At 39.7% G+C, this 22,430-nt stretch overlaps 1 protein-coding gene and 1 long non-coding RNA gene across 4 annotated transcripts in view; both read right to left on the bottom strand.

Moving 5' to 3' along the window:
- Positions 1–22,430, bottom strand: part of DTNBP1 (dystrobrevin binding protein 1) — a 52,868-nt gene that overhangs the window by 17,962 nt on the left and 12,476 nt on the right. For all 3 annotated transcript variants that reach the window (XM_083623949.1, XM_083623951.1, XM_083623950.1), the window contains exon 7: positions 22,057–22,079. In XM_083623949.1, the coding sequence (XP_083480075.1) occupies positions 22,057–22,079 (23 nt within the window). The remainder of the gene's footprint in view (positions 1–22,056; positions 22,080–22,430) is intronic.
- On the bottom strand, positions 3,264–4,916 carry LOC310767272. Its single transcript, XR_014550826.1, has 2 exons — positions 3,725–4,916; positions 3,264–3,613 (listed from the first exon to the last, which is right to left on the bottom strand). It is a non-coding gene; the product is annotated as an uncharacterized lncRNA (long non-coding RNA).

The raw sequence follows: 22,430 nt of genomic DNA, 5'->3' as shown, positions 1-22,430 counted from the left end.
AGCTATATCAGCAGGAAGAAGTGCAAATGCCATCCTTAGATTATTCAGAAGGAAAGGAGCTGGCTTCCTCCCGATGGCCCTAAAAGTTTTTCAGGCAAAATCTTTAGCCCAACTCCTGTATGGCTCTCAAATTAGCCCCTCTGCCAACCTTAAGACCCTTGAAACAGTACAATCAAAATTCTTAAGATCATTATTTGCTACCCCAAAGTGTACACCTAATGCAGTCTTAAGGCAAGAGGCAGGACTGCCCAGAGTGGAATTAAAAGTCTGGGAGCAAGCAATATCCCTCTGGCTGAAAATCCATTACAATCCTAAGGGACTGTTACCTTGCTTCCTGGCCGCAGCTCCCTATCCTCCTTGGCTTATGCAAATAACTAATAAGATCAAACAAATTGGCCTAAACCCTGAAAATCTTTTTATTGAAACTCCAAACAAGGCAAAAGCAATTATCACTCAGAGACTTTACGATGTCGAATTACAACAAGAAGACGCCCTACTCCCGGAGACGTATAGATGCTTAAAAGCTTGGCCTAATTTTGCAGCTGCCCCTTACTTAACTAACATCACTAACGAAGCTTATAGATGGGCTTTCTCTAGAGCCCGCTTTGAGACAATGCCCTCAGCAGTGCTGTACGGCAAATTCACGCGGGTACCAATGCATGCGCGTCTCTGCCCCTGTATGTCTAATAAGGTAGAATCTGTCACACACATCCTTCTATTTTGCGAATTTTACAGTGAAGAACGAGTTCAACTTATTTTGCCGCTTTTATCAAAATTTATACCCCTACAACATTATTTGGAATCCTCCCCCGAAATTCTACGAAAATACCTTCTGGAAGATTCCTCAAGCTCAATATCATATGAAGTGGCCAAATTTTGCACTTTAGTAATCAGGAAGCGTAAATCTCAAATCTGTTGAATGGCACACTGCGAAGTTCCCTTGTGTAATCTTTTTTTTTTCTTTTATTTTCTGATGTTGTTGTTGATTTCTTTTTGTTTGATCTTGTGGTGTTTAGTGTCACTGGCTTTTGCCGCAATAAAACTTGAACTTGAACATATTTAAATCATTCTCCTTCCACCAAGCCCCATGACTGGGCTGTTTGTTCTGCTCTAGAAATGCACATTAGCAGTTGGGCTGAACTCCTGCTGATTCAGGGAATCATTTTCATACAAAACTGAACTGTTCTGTTCTGTGGCAAGTTGCAATGAAGCAAAAATATCTTGATTAAGTGAGCAGGTATTGGTAGTACAGCAATTGAAACAGCACAGGCAGCTATACACATTAAAAAAGACTAATGTGTAAGAATGTCATTAAGGCCTTTTGCCCAAAGCACAATGAACTGCTTGCTTGTTTGGTGGTGGAAGGTAAAGACAAGTTGATCATTTAGCTGAAGCTGTACAAGTAATAAATGCAAGTATGCTGTCAAAATATTGGTGCAGGTACGAAGAAACAATTCTCCAAGACTTGTTAATATCTGGCAGTATAATGCCAACTGTAAAACATTATGAAAGAGCATTCAACTTCAATCTCACTTCATTTGTTTATGACATCTGTATGCCACCCCTTAATATAAAGTTCTCTCAGTGGTTTCATTCTCATGCCTTTTCATGGAGAAAGTCATCAATCATTAGAAAGATAATAAGAACAAGACCAACTGATACTCTGTTCCAGCACTGCCTAGACAGTATGTTAGGCAGTTGTCTCTTTTGAAGCAAACCGTCTTCTGTCAACCAGCAATCAGGTACAATTAATGTCCCTAAGGTCAGTGCTGCCAGGCTGCAATCTGGCAATCTTACTCGGCAGGCAATCACACTCAATTTCCTCTTCCATGTATATTTAAAGAAAGCTTTCCTCCTTAACAAATTTTACTCTCTCTGACATGAAAATAGTTGCTCATTCCCATTCTCCAAGCAAGCAATTTCATCTAGACACAGCTTCTCTGTGTGAGTTCTCTCAACATGTCACTATAACCTTTATTAAGCTTATCTGGGGACAATGGAAGGTCCTGCAACATGGGCATAGCCAAAGGGGGGTAGGGGAGCAGCTGCACCCCCAGATCAAGTAACTCAATCAAAATACTTAACTAATTGACCAATAATGTCAGTTCTGCTCCCCTAAGTCCGGCCACCCCCCTAAAAAAAATCCTGGCTATGCAAGTCCTCCAACTTAGTATATAGGGAAATTCCTTGCACACAGACTGTAATCCTTACTAATTGAACTTCTACGTAGCATCAATGGGCTACATCAGTTTAAGTCAGGAGGCAGATGAAATTTACCTGCTTCAAACTCCAAACATTGTTTGAATGAGAATTATAGAGTTTTTAGCGGGAATCATCCAAAATAATTACAACATGATAGCACTGAACCATACCCAACCAAAAACACTTTTATAGCCATCCTATTTCTTGAACACAACACACGAAACACAAAGTTCAAACTCAAAATTGCTTTTCAACACAACACAGCTTTTCCCATGAAACTAACTGTAACAAAATAGCAAGCACTATTTCCACCTGAAAGCAGTCATGACTCACAACACATCTGTGAAACTTACCCTCTGTAACATTACTGTTCAAGATATGAAACAATGCAATTGCAAAGAAGTTCTCCTTGTAGTAAACATACTACTTTTAGGTAGTTCCCTACACACCTATTTACTTACCTATACTAATAACATCAAAATGTTTTACGTTGCTGCAGACCACCAGAATCAATACCACCAGTGAGCACATCTAGATACTTTGCTTTGTAAAAGCAGCTGGAGGAAGCCCATCATTCCAAATGCACTACCGGAAATATTACTATAGTCAAGCGGAAACAAAGCAGTCAACGACACTAAAAAAATGTAGAAAGTGCAGAGATCAAAAAAAGCATCTAGGGAAAGATATTAAATTCAATACATTTAACTTTAAAGTATCAAACCTCATATGTACTTTATATATACTGGTAGGTTAATAATCCAGTGCTATATTTAAAATCTGAAACATTTCCATGAATTCTGTCTTTGTTTTTGCAGGATGGGGACAAAAAATATCACATAACTTTAAAGTCTACATTAAGACGCAGCTGGTCTACAAATTTATGTTTCAGCAGCTGCTCTCTGCTCCCAATGACCTCACGGATATTTTGTATTGTTCATCCAAATGACAAAAGGTATTGTGTAATACTAGGAAAACCTGCAGTTCCTAGAATTTGAGACTTCCTTCCCCCACATGAAAATATATCTTCTATTTTACTGAACTGAAATTGAATATTTTTTTAAAAAAAGAATACAACTAAAGGCTCTGTGGTAAATCAAAACACTCTGACAGGTGTTATGGTGTCAGAGGGAGTGGGCAGAACACAGGCGAACAACTTCAGTCAAAATTACTCACAGGACATCTCCCATTTGATTTTTTTTTCCAGTTGGTTGTAATTCTGTACAAGAATAGATATGAACTGAACTTGGCCACAGGTTAATAGGATTGGAATCAAACTGTTGTTGAGTTCTTGAAATTGGGGGGGCGGGCGCTTCTTCATAAATGTTTTGAAGAAACATTGTATAGTGTTAAATGTCTTTATCATACTGGTTCATGTGGGATAACCAGCCCTATATAACGAACATGCTTAAGTCTAATTAATGAATAAAGGGTTTAATACCAGTAAACTGTCCTGTCAAGCTTAGCTAAGTCAATTCAATCAAGCCTATTATTGTTCTTCTCCAATCTACCTGGGAGGTTCAACGTGTGAAGAGGTTTGAGATGGTTGCTCAAGCTCAACCGCATGGCTCTCACAATCCGCTCCTGAGTTCCTATAAACAATAATTTAAGAACTTTCACCACTTTGGAACTGAACTAAGTTTTATTGCCTGTGGAACTTTTCTGAATGCTGGATTGAAAAGCACATGAATCAGACCTTTGGAGAGTTTGTAAGTAAACCAATATCTTCCCAGACATGGTATTCTTCTATGCTAGGGGCAGAAGGAAACTTTGGAAAGCAACATTTTAAGGGGACATTTTGGAACTCACTTGGAGGGGCATAGTTTAAAGGTCTAACCACCCTATATTTCCACACTGTTGCATATTCTGTGACTTTAAATCTTTAAATTCATATGTTCATACATTAAGCAAAGACTCTGGAACAAGCAGAATGGTACACTTGCAAACCTAAAGATGACAGGATCTAATGCTACTACCTCAGTGGATTTGACTACCTGGAAAATCATCAACTGACAACGGCCTCTTTCTTGGGCCAGTTTGCTCCCAGTCAGCTACACAGTAACTGCTATGATTTTCTGTTTCCTATCATCTATTTATTAAAATGTTTCAACAGTTTTTAACAACTGCATTTTCTCCCTAAGTCTCTCCCAGGTCCTATTGTTGAGGTACAAATTTAATTACTGTGATGCATTACAACCTCCCCAGAGCTTTCAAAATGATTTTGTACATGTCTTTCCATCACTCCCTCTAGTGCTGCTACTGCCACCACCACCAATGAAAATCTACAAAATCCCAGGTTTTTGAATATATTTTTCTAAAAAGAAGCAAAAAGACTCTTGGCAGAGCTGTCATTAAAGCCATTTAAGTCTGCAATAATGTTTCACTATCCTTAAACTGTCGCGGCCATTAAAGCGAGATGAGCACTACGACCCCAGAGTCCGCGACTGGACTGAATGGTCAGGGGTCCCTTTACCTTTAAACTTTAAACTACATCAGTTATTCAACAACAAAAAGTACATAAATTATCTATTTGCCAACATATTGCTTTCTGGAATGATATTTTTGAACTAGATAGCATTTGAACTAGATAGCATTAGCTGAGGCAAGAACACACACACAAATTCTAAGCTGCATCTGTACACCTATTTTGCCTTAGGGTATACAGTGTACCATATGTCATAGCATAAAGAAGCCACAATCACAGCTGCTTCTTAGCAGTGATATAAACTCTTTCCACATTTCTTACTGACCTATATCTAGAGAACTATGTCCAGTTCTATGCCCTCACTTTTCTCAGAATCATCTAGATTAAATGGATTTTATAAATACTGATATCATGAGCATTGGTATTTTCCTCCATTGATGATTCATTGTTATTTATCATTTCAAGAGTTTGTAGACTGCAAGCACTTTGGGCTGCAATTGATAATTGACCACACAAATGGCAAAGAAAACAAAAATATAGTGGATTAAGAGTTCAGGTGTAAGTTTCTCTCTGACTGCATGGAAAACAGAGATAAAGCAGAAGATAGGCTACATCTTAGGCACTCCCCTGTAAAAGGCATCAACTTGCAAAAGAATCAGCCAGCCATGAGATTTCAAAGCTTTACCTACTGACTCATAACAAACACATTCATCCAGCTACTATTCAGCAGCACTCCATTCTGTCAAAGAACTGCAAGTTCTTTCCTAATCAATACAAACAAGCCTTGCACAATCTTGTTAAGATGGGGTTTTCTCCACAGTGTCTGTTAAATGTGAGTGTTAGTAAGATTTTAGCTGTCTTCCACATGCTTCTCATTCCCCTTCTTTTTCCCTTCTGTTAAAATACCTTAATACATAAATTCCCTTCAGCATTTGGGTACCTCTAGTGAACTGGGCTACAACCCCAAGCACTCTTATTAGGGAGCAAGCTCAATAAACATATTTTGGATGTTGCTGTTGATCATTCCTCTGACATCCCCTTCAGTCACAGTCATAACAGACAACAAAGAATACCCTTTAGTATTCTTATGTTGTAGTAGTTTAACTTAAGGCAATGAACACATTCATGCAAGTGGCTATGCTGAAGAGGCACCCCTCTACCCTAGCTTTTGACATCTGAGATATGTTTTCTCAGGACCCACCCTATTCATGTGACTGCAATTTGTTTTAACTGTTTTTATTATTGAATTTTAAATTGTTGTAACCTGCTCTGGGACCTGCTGATGAAAAGGAGACAATAAACTGAATCATAATCACCATCCTATAAAGAAAGGATGGAAGTCACTCACATTGTGTTAGTTGCAGATCAATTTTTGAGGCTCTTTGGTTCTATTAAAATTAATTTCTAGTCAGGTTGCAGAAAGAAATTAGAGTATGTGTTCACAAAACTCAAGTAATCATTTGGAAGATCAAATTTACTCATTTTCACGAATTCATTATGTTTCACTAATTTTAAGAGTCTGATTTTAAGTTTTCACATTTATGGCTAATGATTCCATAGCACTCATCACAGAATACTCATTTACAATACAAGTGATGTCAACTCCATGAAATAAAATAAAATTTAACCATGGCCCTCTGGGTCAAGGTGTATTAACAACACAACCTCCTGTTCTTAACAATTTGTACATTCCTACTGTCACCCTCATCAGGCAGATGAGAGAAATAAGAACCCATTTCTGAAGAACAACACTAGGATTTACTATCAGTAATGGGACAGAATACACTTTTTTAAATGACACACTTTAGAGAAGGATTAAAGCAAGCTATTATTAACAGAAATATAATTTGAATTAACAAAAAGCTTTCCAGAGAAACCAGAACTAAAGAAACATAAAAGATGTATAGGTGATGATCTGTCAACATACTAAAGATTCTATTTGAGAAACTTACTTTCCTATTTCAGTTAAACCTCACCTGGTTATCTGCATCCAATTCACTTATTGTAAAACTAGCATTTCAGTTCTTTAGAATAACATAATAATATGATGTACACAGCTACATTTGTATTTATAATTAATTTCCCCAGATAAACAATTCTAGCAATTATTCTCAAGAGTAGAACTCATTTCTTCCATCACAGCCCAAATGAGGTGACCTACAGAGCACACCGTAAGCTACGTCTGGTCTCCAAGCCTTTTCATGGGAATCGGGACTCAGGAGAACTAATTTGATACTAGATGGATTTAAAAGGTAGCTTTGGATTTCTGCTAGAGATTTGATTATTGTCATTGACCTACAGAGCTTTTTAAAGATAAAGTACTATGAATATTGAGATTTTCATATATGTGTTATATTCTTAACTGATAACATAAAAACAAAGAGGATGCACAACAAAACTGTTCAATGTAATGAACTAAAAATATATCAATACATTTATAGTAATTGGAGATTTTCAAAGTCACATGAAAATTGTCAAAAGAGCATACTTTTGCTCAAGCAACAAGGGCCACCAGCCTTCTACAGCAGATTGTGGGAGTACACAGGAAGTGCAAAGGTGAGGAAGGGGAAGTCCCATTCCCTAAGTGAAGTCTGTTCCACTCATGGAAATCCCATCAGATGTCAAGGAAATAAGCAACTATCTGACTTTTAGAAGACATCTGAAGGCAGCCCTGTTTAGGGAAGTTTTTAATGTTTGACCTTTTATTGTTTTTAATATCCTTTTGGAAGCCGCCCAGAGTGGCTGGGAACTCCTGACCAAATGGGTGGGGTATAAGTAATAAATTAAATATTTACTATTATTATTATTATTATTATTATTATTATTATTATTATTATTGACAAAACTGGATGTCCAAATGGAAATTAATATTAACTTTAATTTTATCAAGCATTACACAAACGGAATTATGACAACTTTGGCAGTGTGTATCTCAAATGATTCCGAAGCACACAGTTGCCTTACTATACAAAATTGAGCAGTATTCACAACTTAAATAGTTATACTTGTTCTAAAGCTAATAGGCTAGAATTCTCAATCCTCTGTCTTGCATTTTTGTTAGATACTTTGTTACCCTAACAAGACCGCTTCAGGCCAGGTGGCAAACCAAATAGAACACAGACAAAATTTAATAAAATTACACAGAAGGCTATCACCCCTCCATCTATGTGCTTATGCATGGTGAAGAAGAGAAGGCAACTGAACTGACTACTTAGATCAGTTACTGAAATGAAGTTGAACTAGTGAATAAAATATGTCCTTATTATGCTGGATTTCACTAGTCAAAGATTACCGCTCTGAGCAAGGTAGTCTGTTTAACTTCAAGAATGGCTCTGCATATATCACACCTGTCTGGAGTTACAGTAATGTGTTTCTAGAAGGCACAGACCAGGTTTCAACATCTGGAAGCAGACCATTAAGAAAAAAGTAATTACCGAAATTACCATGAAGGGAGACATCTTTGTTAACAATGATAAACTTGAAAACCACTGAGGAAACCATGGTAGTTCTGAAACTATTGTGAGTGGGAGGAGAAAACACACTAGGAACTGTGGGAACTGCCGTAAAGCCATGCTGGGGGGGGGCAGATAGAGGAATGAGGTCAGGGCATATTAAGTGTCTGCTAATGAGTGTACTTTGTTGTGAAAGGAACTGGCAGTTGATGGTTATGATGGTGGTGCTATCAGTTTCCCCTCTGGAGCCATGAGACCTCTCAAAAACCAAGTTGGGAGATAAGTGGGTGTGGAAATTCTGAAAGCTGAGAATATCTGCTGCACAATGAACTTGTAAGCAATACCTACCCTTGTTTCATCTTTGCAGTCTAGTCAAATATTTACAGGTTAGTTTTGTCAATGCATTAGTTAAGCTATTTGATTCTGCCTTCAATAGCTCACCCTTAAGGCTATATGAAAGCTCTCTGTAGGGAATCATCTTGATACAGAAACTAGCTTTGACAGGACTATATTTGATACTTCAACTGTCATGCCACATTTCAAATCAAAAGGAAGTCACAAGGTACTGTAGGATTTACATTATATCAAATAGACTCTGCCTTAAGAGTTCCGAAACAAATAGCCCTTACTTTAAGCAAGTATTTCCTTTTGAAGGACCATTTCATGTCCAAAAAAAGAGACAGCAATTTCAAACATTGTAAGTTCCCTTGTTTGGGAAGCATTGACCTGGAAGTTTTTGTTCTTCTTAGCTAAATGCCAACAGTTCTTAAATTTTCAGATAGTTGAGTGTTTTTCTTTTTTACAGAACTAGCGCCTTCAGTCTTTCTGAAAAGCAGTAAGATAGCGTGAATGGCTTGTATCAAACTAAGTTTGACTCAGTGTAAAACTACCAAAATTAATAAACCCAAGTTAGTCACATTCATTAATTTCAATGGGTGGGATTCACCTAAACAGTCCTGTTAGAAGTCCTGCACAAGGATTTCAACTTGCACAATGGGTTTCCCCCTATTCTCACCCTCCTCCTCCCAAAGCTGCCTGAGCAGGTCGGAAGAATCCCCAGAACAGTGCGCAGGGAGAGGAGAGGTGAGATCATTCTATCTGGCAAGCTGCAATGCTTGCAACAGATGGAAAAACTGAAAATTGCAATGTTGAATAGGTCTGCTCTAAGGAAGACCACTGGATACATCCCAATCACCCAGTTATCTTGATAAAATTACATTATTTTATGTAACTTCTCTTGTAAAATAATAAGTAGGCTTGAGCTAATGTTCTAGTTGCAGAGAGCAAGGTATTTTCTATTTGAGTCCAGAAGATAAAAGCAGACCCAGACTTAGTCTGAGCAGTCTTCATAATTATTTATTTTGCATTTAATGCATTACTCTTATATGGAACGTATTCATTTGAAACTTAACTTGTCAGTGCATCTCTTTCAACCTTAGGTTGAGGCTGGTAGGGGGAAAGACCACAGAGATCTCAAGTGTAGGGCTGGGCAAGGTACTACTCCCAGAGAGGGAAACTAGGGCTTTCTTCTTATATCAAATACAAAAATGAGCATCCAGCAACCAAGCTGGCTGTCAGGCACTTTGGAAACACTGAAAAAGGGACTTTGAAAGGTAGGCAAGGCAATGCACCTATCAATCATCTAAAATCATAATGATGTCAGATGACTCACAAGTGAGTTGTCCAAAAGGTTTGTCTGCAGGGGTGGGGACAGTTAAGAATCTGACCTGCTGAGCCAAAAAGATTCCCCATCCCTGCTAATAAAGTAATGTGGCGACCCATCTAAAACCAAAAACACACCACCCAACACCACCAGGGAAAAACATTTAATCCAACATACTCCCTACTGTGCTTGTCTTCTACTGGTAGGAAGATTACACATGAGCACATGCGTGTTCAAAACATTATGGCACAGTGGCCTATTAAAATGGCAATCCCAGAGCTGAGAGAGTTCCAGGAATGATCAGATCTATAGTCAATCAGGGGTCAAGACAAGGTAAACAGGAGTGAGATAGACTGAACCGGAAGGAAAGCTGTCCAGAGACCTCTATTGTGAGCTGTTGAACAGCCAACTCACCCCCTTCCTACTTACCAGATGCACTTGGGGAAGCCTCCTATTGAGTAGGCTCCTCCTGCTCAGTAGACCCCTGCTTTCCTTAAAGCCAGGCAAGCATTTCTCATCCATTATCTGTCTCACACCAGGTCTGCCTCTGTCTTAGCTCCTGGGGGCTACAGGGAAGAGGGAGAAGCTCGATCCATGGTGTGGTGTAGGGAATTAGACTGATGAGTTAGACTGCTTAACAGATTCTTCGAGGCATTCCATGAGGACAAAATTCCTTGGACAAAATGCCTCCAGTGTCTAGGTCAGACTAACTCTTGACAATATGTTTACATACACCAACTCTAGTCTGACTCATGTTTTATTTTTATTCGGGATCCATACAATACTTCCTTGCAGCCCTGTTTAGGGAAGTTTTTAACGTTTGGTGTTTTGTTGCTTTTTTACATATTCTGTTGGGAGCCGCCCAGAGTTGCTGGAGAAACCCGGGGAGATGGGCAGGGTATAAATAATAATTATTATTATTTCTGTATCAGGTTACAAATCACTCACTTCTACTTCAAAGCTATTTGCATCTGTTCACTATTTCAGATGCGTTGTAGGAAACAATCCCTTATGCTAAATCTTCCAGCAAGTTTTATATTAAGCTTTCAGCCTCCATTTATAATGGATTCTACATAAGCATTTCCAAGTCTACACTAAAATCAAAGTTCTAATGCGAACACATCCCAAGCACTCAGTATACTCAGCTTTATTTATCTCTCTGATGTATGACCATCTATTCTCTAATCATCCAGCTCTAAGCATATGGAAACAAGCTGTTCTATAAACCATTTGCGGGCAGAGGTCTAAGAGAGTTTGACTCTCTGTATCAACTTTCATTTTAAAGTAACAACTTTTGTATCTTGCTACTTGTATCCATGTTACTAGGGTCTAATTTGGATTTTGACCTACTGAGGCTGCTTTCTGGGCCAGATTCAACCAAGTTGTTGCCCTAGCAGAAGCCAGCAAATAAGCCCCCCTGAACCCTTCCCAAATGTGTTCACTCTTAGTTTCTTCCTACCTTCAGTCAGATATCCACCCAGCACTTCAAAACCAAACTAAGAATTCAAAGTTAGTTGTAAAAGCCACATAAGTTCATTTATATTATTGTTACCAAGCACTCTGAACACTCAAACTTGACTGCTCAATCTATTGTTTAAACCCAGACTATCATCTATATTGTTGCATGAGACTATGGATGTAGATCACTCATGAAGATTAGCATAAACAACTCGAGTGCTAGAATATTGTCTGGCTAGCTCAAGTAATAGTCAGCTTTTCATAAGAACATCTAAATGTACTGATTTTCAGTACAAATATGTGCTGGAACGAAACCTTCACTGTGATATCTGTGCTGCCAATCTCTTTCAGATTATCATTGCTTTATTCACCAGCATCACCACTTAGGTGCTTTCCCAATGGAGCAATTGACAACAAATGTATTTTGTTTCATTATTTAGCCATACATCATGGCACAATCTTATTCTGAAAATTTGCCAGTTAAGGATCTATAAGATCCAGCAGAAGGCTTGCTATATTGGTAGAATATCAGGTATGATACTGCCATGACAGATTCACCCATTTATCCGGCATCTTCCACCAGTATAATATCTAAAGCAGAACACATGCTGTATCCTATATACGTTCCAACAGTGGAACTTCATATCAGCCCCAGACCAAGTGCCAAGAAATTTCTCTCATTGACTTCAATGGGGGGGGGTGTTGTTAAAAATTGCTGCCTCTCTACTGAAAACCACCCTACCCATGTCCCACAACAGAGTGTAACATATGGTATAACGGTAAAGGACCCTGGATGGTTAAGTCCAGTCAAAATCGACTATTGCATGTGGTGCTCATTTCTGCTTTCAAGCCGAGGGAGCCACCATTTGTCTGCAGACAGCTTTCTGGGTCATGTGGCCAGCTTGACTAAACCGCTTCTGGCGCACAGGACACTGTGACAGAAGACAGAGCACACGGAAGCATCATTTACCTTCCTGCTGTAGCAGTACCTATTTATCAGGGAAGTTCCCTGTTCAGGGAAGTTTTTAATGTGTGACATTTTACTGTATTTTTAATCTTTGTTGGAAGCCGCCCAAAGTGGCTGGGGAAACCCAGCCAGATGGGCGGGGTACAAATAATAAATTATTATTATTAAATTATTATCATCTACTCACGCGGGTATGCTAGGTTGGCAGGAGCTAGGAAAAATCAACGAGAGCTCACCCTATCACACAGATTTAAACTGCTGACCTCACGATCCATAAGTCCACCTGCGTCTCATAACATATGGTGTAACTCAATGCCAAACCACAGCATATCATCACCAATATATTCACCACACGCAGGGAGACCACAACTCAAGGTAACAGGGCATGCTACATACTGCTACATTTCTCTGGTCCCACGCCAGGTATATTATCTTTAGAATCCAGATACAAATATCCAACAGCAAACCTCACTCCAACAATGAGGGTGCCAGGATTGAGCACCCCATACAGGTAAGCAAGAGATCAGGGGCAACCATGACACAATACAGAATTGTTCCAAATGCTTCCCTTGTCTCCCATCCCTACATCAGCCTACATGAACACTTCCCTGTTCGTGTCTTCCCTGAACCGCATTGTTGTTAACAGCAAAATGTACTTTCAGCAGAAAGTAATACTTTCCACATTAAGGTGAAGCACTCATCCCAACACTGCAGGTAAGCTATTAGCAAAGGCCAAGCACTCAAATTCAACTACTGCTATTGAACCCCATTATCCCTAATGCATTGCAAGAGCACACTCAGACTTCCACTGCAACCCCCAAGGATGAAAAAGGGGTGTGTACTCACAGTCACTGCAGGAGGAACACATGAGCACTTGGGTGGTACCACTCTCCCTTGTCTCTTTCTGCCTTTCTACCTATTCTGCATCCAGATTCAGCTATAATCCAGCTGCTGCCTACTACTCATTACTCTTGGTCTCCTCAGGCTGACTGTTCCGCAGCTACCACTGTAAGCTCCATGGCAGACAGTTTTGCAACAAGTGAAGATACTCCTAACATGAAGCAGGTATGGCTGGTGCAAAGAACAGGACAAGCACCCTGCTGGAGTGGCATCTTGCCAATCCCAAATGTTTGCCTTTTCCTTGCAGGATTTACTGAGTTCTACCCCACCCCAGATGCTGATCAATCAGGGCTATAACTGCCACATGTGTTGTTTCCTTATTCCCAGAGATTGATAGATAAGGATTGCTTTTCCACACTCTAGCATGATCTGGCTTCAGCTGGCCTCAGGATGGAAATCACAGAGGCTGAGAGCTTGAAGGGTTTAGGAGTGGCCCTTCACACCTGTTCAGTCAAGGATCCTTTACCATGAGGTTAGAATGCCTCTTAGGATGTACAGCAGGGAATGAAAATAAAAGCAGGCAGTGAGCCCTGCACAGTGCTATCCAGTAGAACCAACCTATCAGGCAAAATAGCAGGGTATGTAATGGATTGATCACATAGGTTGCCAGGAGTGAGGCAAACGAAAAGGACTGTTGGCCCATACACAGGCTGAGTTATTGGTACCATGCAGCACTCTTCTGATTAGCTCAGGTGTGCCTGGTATGGAGTAATACTCAGATTGAAACTTGGGTCCCTTGCATGTAAAATGTGAGCTGTTTCACCCAGCTAGGATTCCTTCTGCATTCCTGGCATCTATGCAGGTGTTGAGGTTGGCAGAAGAGAAGACAAATGGCTCATTATGTGCTTGATTGTTGTCAGCTGTTATAGTATATGGTTTCAGGCACTGCTCCATGGTGTTTGCAGCATGACTTCAAGTCCTGAAATCACATTCTCTTTTGCCTGACATGACTTTAACCAGGCATACAAAAGGGGGGGGGGGCTACATTTGCCCTTTTTTCTGGTGGACCTGAAACTGCCACATCCTGCTTCCCAGTCCAATATTGTATACAGTGAGCCTCTGGAGGTTGATGCTGTCAATGCCTTTTGCTGCATGTGCTGACCCCTGGGTTGTGGGGCAAGAGTCTTTGTGGCACCAGATGATATTGAACCTTTATCCCAGTAGGGCTGCATGTACTCTCTGCCCATATAGCTATGATGGTAACATACTGTGCAGGCTTTCCTTCTTCCACTGAGACTGTATGTTGTGCTCATACAATAGTAGGTGTACAAAACAAAGGAATTTGAACCCCTGGCCTGTAGGTATGCCTACAGACTGGCAGAAGCAGGGTCATTGCATGCTGTGCCTAGAGCTGATGGGGATGCAACTGGGGTTGTGCTCCTCTCATGCATTAATTGTCAATGTCTGTACAGGTGCAAGGGAGGTCTGCTCACAACAGAATGACTATGTGAAGCTCTACGTTGGGCCTCCAAAACAAACCCTAGACAGGGGAAGCATGTGGGCATTGTCACTGGCACAGTTTCCCCATGGTAGTGTGATGGGAGCAGTAATCTAACAACATCTGGGAACTCAGTACTGGAAAAGGCTCTTTTAGACTTCAGACAAGCTTCAGCGTTAGCTTAACTAACACACACACACGCGCGCACACACACAAACATGCTAACATGTAACACAGGACAAAACAAAGCAACAAAAAGACACCGCAAGAAGAGTGAAGACTGTAAAGAATAACACACAAAATTCTGAGTGCCAACTCGCAGAAATGTGAGTTTATGTCTTTTTTAAAAAAGCAAGAACTGTAAAATGGAATTCTCACTTTGGATAATTTCTGCCATTTTTGAATTAGTACATCATTTATTTATTTTTAATAGTGGAAATAGAGTAAAGTAATAACATTTTTTTTGATAACACTAATCTGAAAACATTGCCCAACTGCATGAAAACATATTCTACACTAGGATTTATACCAAGCATATATCTTATAGCAAGCATATAGTTTAATCATGCATAGACTATGTATTTGAAACATTAAAAAATCAAAATTGCATCTTTTATGTGACATTTTAGTCAAAATGTAAAAAAAATTAAAAGTGATTTTGATTGTTTCATTCTTCACATATGTGGGGAAATGCTCTTTTAAAAACATAGCTTTGCAATGACTGCTTTAAAAGCAAAAAGGAGCACATCAGAAAGCAACCTCTCATTTAAAATTACTAGCAGAAAAAAAGGTTCTGGACTGGTATACTACTCTTATACCACTCTTTTTCTCCAAACTACCAAATATGAAACAACCTGCTTCATGTTAAAACATGCTTGTACTAAAGGATGCCAGCAGTCAACATTACAGAAATGATTCAACAGAAATGGATTCCTGACTACTGTTCTGTAATATCATATTTAATTTTAATGATTTCTTTTTTAAAAAAAGAAGTGTGTACTAGGCAAATTTTATCCAATGCCTGGCAATGCACATTTCTATGAACTCTTACATAATTACAGACCTAGATCATCATCAGCTTAGATTCATGCCTGCAAAATTTCATTTTATAATCAAGGCAAAGGAATAACAATGCCTGCTATAAATATGCAGGGATATTTTTTTTTCATTTACTCTTCTCAGCTACATATATAAGATCTCTAGCTATTCCACTATCAGAATACACAGTACAAGTTAAGCAAAACAAAAGCTCAAAAAAATAGCTTACAAATTACTTTAACTGGCATTTTAATACAATAAGAGCTTTAAAGATGAAAACCATTAATAAACTTTCACCTACAAGAATTCTTCCGATTATTCTCAGTGGTTCCTGGAGAAGACATGGCAGAGAGAAACAGGCAAGTAAACAGAAGCACAGTGCTGATCAAGTGAAACCTCCAATTACTAAGCAGCTCTAGTGATGTACATCTTTCCCGTCGTAAAAGAATGATACTACACATCCATTCCCCCACTCGAGAACTACACAGGACAGACCACATCAATTGGTCATTCACATAAAACTGAAGCAAACAAGGACAAATTCTTTCACTGTTGCTTCATAAACTGAACATAAGCTGTCAGGAGATGTGGTATTCCAGAATGCATGCCTATATCTGGGAGCTACCACATACCGATTGAAAAAGGGGTGGTAAGTGATCATAAGGAATACACTAACAGCTAATACTTGATTGTCTAACAAAATGCAATACATTATTCAATTAAGCCACTGATAAACAGATTTCAGTTTAAATAGGAACAGTTTATTTGGCTCTCCCCTCCCAAAATTACCAATTATGATTGTGTTTAATAACCCTTCAGAACAGATTATGTACTAGTCTTGCTAGAAATGCATTTTCCCCCTTTTGCCTGTGTGTGGTGTGCACACACACGTGCATATACACACAGAGAGAGAGTGTGAACTTGAAAACACTGTGCTAATGTGCGATACACACATCACACAAATTATTCAATCACAGCTTATTATTATTTGCTCTGTTAAGCCAAATACTCATTAACATTCCTGTGCCTGATAATCTCAACAATGTGAGTTTTCACAATTTAGAAATGCTTTCTCAAGCAAAAAACAAAATACTTGATTTAAATGCAAGCATACAGTTAAACCTGTTTGTGCACAGTGGGAGAAAAAAGGGGGATGCAAAGTGTTCTCTCCCAGATTTTAACTGCTCTTTTTATACCTTATCCAGTTGTACATTCTGAGCTACCCAGTATTATACATGCAACATTGTAATTGTGGGAGCATCATACGTTTACACAGGAGCATTATGTTCCCTCTTTTTGCACTATTTTAAGGCTGCAATTTGAAGCTAGTTTCATTAACAGAAACATCACCTGCATACCCTCACTCGCCATCATCTGCTCAACAGGCAACAGTAAGGAATACACTGCGTATCTCAGTAAAGACATACAGAATAATTCAACATCATGCTATGCCAATCGTTCTGCCAGGGCATGCATTTCTACTTGCCATATGGAATAGCACTCCTCTCCCCCCACCACCACCACCATTCTAGGAGTTCTCCCAACTCCCCACCCCAAAACAATTTCAAGGGGCAAAGAGGGCAAGGGGGAAGCTCCATTGTGCAAGACACAAAGTTCTTGTTCAAGCTTCTACCGATGTGTCTCACTTGCTGAATCCCTGCCATACAGTATATAACTTGCAAAGTTCAGAAAGAGGTTAACATTAAAATTGTCATTAAAATTATCCAAGATATCCCTACCTCCCACCACCAACCTAGAAAAAAAAACCACTAGAAGTACAGTTGAAGGCTCATATCACTAGAAATGGAGGATATAAAACAGAGCTAATCAATTCATATATATCTCAAGGCAATTATATCGGATCTTATAGCCACCGAGACCATATAACACTGGTCCTGAAAGACCTACATTGGCTCCCAGTATGTTTCAGAGCACAATTCAAAGCACTGATGCGAACCTTTAAAGCACTAAATGGCCTCAACCCAGTATACCTGAAGGAGCGTCTCCACCCCCATCGTTCAGCCCAGACACTGAGGTCCAGCACTAAGGGCCTTCTGGCGGTTCCCTCTCTGCGAGAAGTGAGGTTACAGGGAACCAGGCAGAGGACCTTCTCAGTAGTGGCACCTGCCCCGTGGAACGCCCTCCCATCAGATGTCAAAGAAATAAACAACTATCCGACTTTTAGAAGACATCTGAAGGCAGCCCTTCCTGTTTAGGGAAGTTTTTAATGTTTGAAGTTTTATTCTGTTTTTAATGTTCTGTTTAAATCCGTCCAGTGTGGCTGGGGAAACCCAGCCCAATGGGCAGGGTAGAAATAATAAATTATTATCATCACCATTATCATCATCATCAAGTGCTTCCTCTTACCACAAGCTTTTACTGAGAGTTTTAATTAACATTTTAGTTTATTAATCAGCAGGTGGCAATTTTAATCAGTAAAACACAGGGATTGTGGTTTGTTTTGCTCCAACCAGGATCAATAAGCCAAGAACATAGCTGCGCTACAGATCATGGTTTGTCAGGAGCACAACAAACTAAGATCCTTGGTTCAGATCTAACACTAAGTCAGGGATAATAATTTGTTCCCTTCCAGCATGAGTAGAAAAAAGAGAGGCATGTACAATTCACTAACGTACAGTAAGCCAATGATTTATGGCTTACAGTGACATGCAAATGCAGCCAATATATTTGCAGCATGGTTAACAACCTCAATCTAGTCTAGTGATGTTTATCCCTGTGCAGTATCAGTAACACAAACAAATACAGCATCATGTACTTTCCTTGCCAGTATCGTACTTTCAATTGGGGGGGGGGGATGAGTGGCAGCCATGTTGCAAATAAAACCTTTAATTATATCCAAGTATTCATAGAAAATGGTTAGGACTTCTCAGATACATCTACTCCCTCATAGACAATTCTGGATCACATCACTATTTAAAACATATTTCAAGACCAGTTCTCATCTCCACATGAAACTGTTAGAAAGTATTGAAAACTTTATTACATTTTTTTTCAAAAGATCAAAAGATCTGAAGTGGGGGGAGGCAGATTTCAGCTGGCATTGCCTATTCTACTAAAAATATCTGTAGCTGAAACTCATATTGCAATTTAGAACAAAGAAATAATCAAGTATGCCTTACAGCTGAAATGGAAGTGTCCACTTGAATACATACATTTGGAAATCACTGACATTTTATGGCAGTCAAAATTAGTTTTTCAATAATTACAATAATTGCTTCACGGGAGAAATAAAATTAACTATTATATGAAACTGGGAAGTCAGAAATATATATTTACTATTCATCATCATTGTAGTTTACAACAGAGCTGCCCAAATACACACAGTTGTACAACTTTATTAATATTAACTTTAATTGCTAACCCTTTCTATATCAAATGATCTAAGAGCAAGCTATAATCCATAAAATAACATAAACGACAAAAATCAATACATTCGTAAATATAAATTAAATATAAATTAATCCTTGGAATATCGAAAGCAACCAGTTTCTCCAATTTCTATATTGAGTTTTAACATATGCCAGTGACGCCATTCTCCTCTTGTCAGGGACTGGTACATTCAGACAGCAACCAGGACATCCCAGAAGACATGCAAGGCACTGAGCAGTCGTACCTCAGAAGCCGAATGGAATCCATTCCAGAAGGTCGTTCGACTTCCAGAACGTATGGAAACCAAGGCGCAGCTTCCCATTGGCTGCAGGAAGCTCCTGCAGCCAACCAGAAGCCACGGAACACACACTGGACGTTCGGGTTCCAAAGAAGGTTCGCAAACCGGAACACTCACTTCCGGGTTTCTGGTGTTCAGGAGCCAAAACGTTCGAGTCACAAGGCGTTCAACTTCCGAAGTATGACTGTACTCTGTACTGATTTTGGTTGCTGACAATTAAATTTTATGCAAACAGCTCAAACAGAGCTGCAGCTAATGGCCCCCAAATACTTGAGTGAATAGCCAGGTCTTAACTTGGTGCCAAAATGAAACTAATCGCAGTGCCAATCAGGCCTCCAAGGGGGCGGGGAAATTCCACAACTGGGGTGTCATAACAAATAGGCCATCTCCCACAACTCCACATAATGCCCAGCTTTCAGAGGTGGGATGCAGAAAAAAGACCTCATTCTCAATAGACCTCTCTAGGCCGAAGGGTATAAAGAGAGCACACTCCAGGAAGCATCAAGGTTCAAAGTTCTATAGAATTTTGATGCCATCACTAACACCTTGAAATCAAACGGAAAACATACCAGGTCCTAGGACAGATAATTAAACAGTCAGCCTAGGAGCACTTAGAAAAGGATGCTGTGATTACTAACAGCAAGCATGGGTTTACGAAAAGAAAGTCATTCCAGACTAATCTTATTTCTTTTTTGTTTGGATAGAGTTACTTGCTTGATAGATTAGGAGAATACTGTGGAGGTAAAGCATATTGATTTCAAGTAAGGCTTTCAACAAAGTCCCCCAAGATATTCTTTTGTAGGAGCTGGTAAAATGTGGGCTAGACAATGTTACTGCTAGGTGGATTTGTAGCTGGTGGACTGACTGAATACAAGACTGCTCACCAATGATTCTCCGTCATCCTGGGGGAAAAGGGGACAAGTGAGGTGCTGCAGGGTTCTGACCTGTGCCCAGTGGTTGTTACAACATCTTTATCAATGACTCAAATGAATAGAGGAAATCTGCAGATGGCACCAAGTTGTGAGGGGTTGTTGAGAGAATCTTTATTGCAGTCCAAAGACCCATAGAGTAATTTCAGAACAAAATACAGTTAAGATAGCCAGCCACACAAGAAAGAGAAACCGAGGCAGTCATTTTGTTTTGTCTTAAGCATGATAATCTTTGTTTCTTATAACTTCTGAAAGAAACCTTGCCACAGCCAGTGTAATATCATTAGACCAGTTACCCAAAAGATATTTAATACGGGAGGCTTCCGATTTTCCTGGCAGATTTGCTAGTAGGGGTTTAATCAGTTGGTCCCTTGCTTGCTTGTACTGCCCACAATGCAGTAAGATATGCTTCATACAATCGATGTCCTGAGAACATAAAGCCTGTTCTGATAAGGGATGCTTCTCAGTCTACCATTTAGCACTTCCGATAGAAATACATTTAGTCTGGCTTTGGTAAATAAACGCTGATAGGTTGGTACAGACGGGTTCCTAAGATATGAGGATATCTGAAAGGCGTACCCATATTGGACTCCTGAGGGGTAGCTAATGCCTCATAAATAGAATCAGGATTCAATGAGCGCTTAAGAAATTAAAGAACTGGACTCAAACTAACAAAATGAATTTCAATACTCAGTCCTGGGATCCTCCATCATTAACTCCAAGACTACCTTGGTCAGGAGTGAATTCTAGGCAGCAGGATGGATGGTACTGCAACAGTATCCCTATTATCTCTCCATAGTTCAATGTGAGGTACAGACCCACATAGACTCACTGTGGATTCCTGTGACACACACCCTGACTAACCCTCCAATCTGTTTTGAGGCTGAATTGGGTACCCAGGTAGAAAGAGCTGAGCTGGATCAATTCCATTCAGCCTGTCCATCCAGTTCTCAATAATACATGTCAGGTCAGCCCCCAATGGACAGACCTGACATTTAGCTGCAGCACTAGATCAGAGGGCAGGTTGAATATATAAACACGCTAAATTCTATGCAACAGAAGACAGCTATGATATATGCCACTGACTTTCAAAACTCAAACCTAAAAGATTTTTTTAAAAACATAGCTTATATTGTTCACTCTATAATGCAAGAATTAATAATAGCACAGAATTACATTTACCTACTCTTTGGCCATCTACTAATGGAGCCTGAGTTTAAAGCTGTCATGACAAACAAGACATTTTCAATACCAAGCTAAAACAATGTGGCATTTTATATAATGTGCCACTTGTTGTCTGTTGAAGTTAATTGACTGTGTTATGCAATAATAAAATCACTCACTTAGCTAAGCAAAATCACACATTTAGCAATTGCTAACAATTTTTTAAATGGCAGGTTAATACTTTGTGCCTCACACATTTTGTCTCAACAAGGTGTGCATCATAAGTGCCCACAACAGTAGGAAACACACTGCCACACTATGGACTAGCAGTCATCCACCATAGGCACAATGCCCACATACAACATATGCTTAACAGCATTCAACACCTCAGGCCAGTTAGGAGGATGAAAAGTCTCTACACACCTCCTATATCCCTTTCCAGCCTCCCCTTTTCACTCAGTCAAGGAGTACAAACTGTAGGCTCACTGTTTATTAACTTCACTACCAGCATATCAGCACAACAGAGCATTACTTATTTACTTCAACAAGAAACATACATAGCCAGGAAGACAGAGTAAGACGCTTGTTTACATTATAGTAGCTAAAGCTGATCTACAGAACTGGTCTGCCAGAAGTTAAGCAGTGCAATGCAGAAACAAAAGTGAAATGGATATCTTTTGTTACATTTGATGTTGTAAAAGTTGTCCTAAGGGGTGGGGGGAGGATTTTAATTACCTTTGAAGATCTCAAGTTCTTTCCTGTAAAAGGGGGGAGGGAAACAAAACAAAATGCATGATCACAAGTTTAGCTGCACAAAACGTTTTGTCAGCAACAGGAAAAGAATGTAAGGTTATGTGATTTTTATAAGTACCTCGGGATGCGAACAGGATCCATTCTGGAGCACCGTTCGCATCCCGAAGCGAATGTAACCCGTGTCCACGCGACTGCACGTCACTTTTTGGAGCTTCTGCGCATGCGCGTGACGCCATTTTGACGGTCTGTGCATGCGCACGCAGCGAAACCCGGACGTAATGCGCTCCGTTACTTCCGGGTCGCCGCGGAGCGCAACCCGAAAATGCCTAACCCGAAGCATATTCATCCCAAGGTAT

Source organism: Podarcis filfolensis, assembly GCF_964270895.1.
Source record: "Podarcis filfolensis genome assembly, chromosome: 7".
Lineage (NCBI taxonomy): Eukaryota > Metazoa > Chordata > Lepidosauria > Squamata > Lacertidae > Podarcis > Podarcis filfolensis.
Note: the sequence above shows the minus strand (reverse complement) of the source record. Positions and strands in the feature narration are given on the sequence as shown.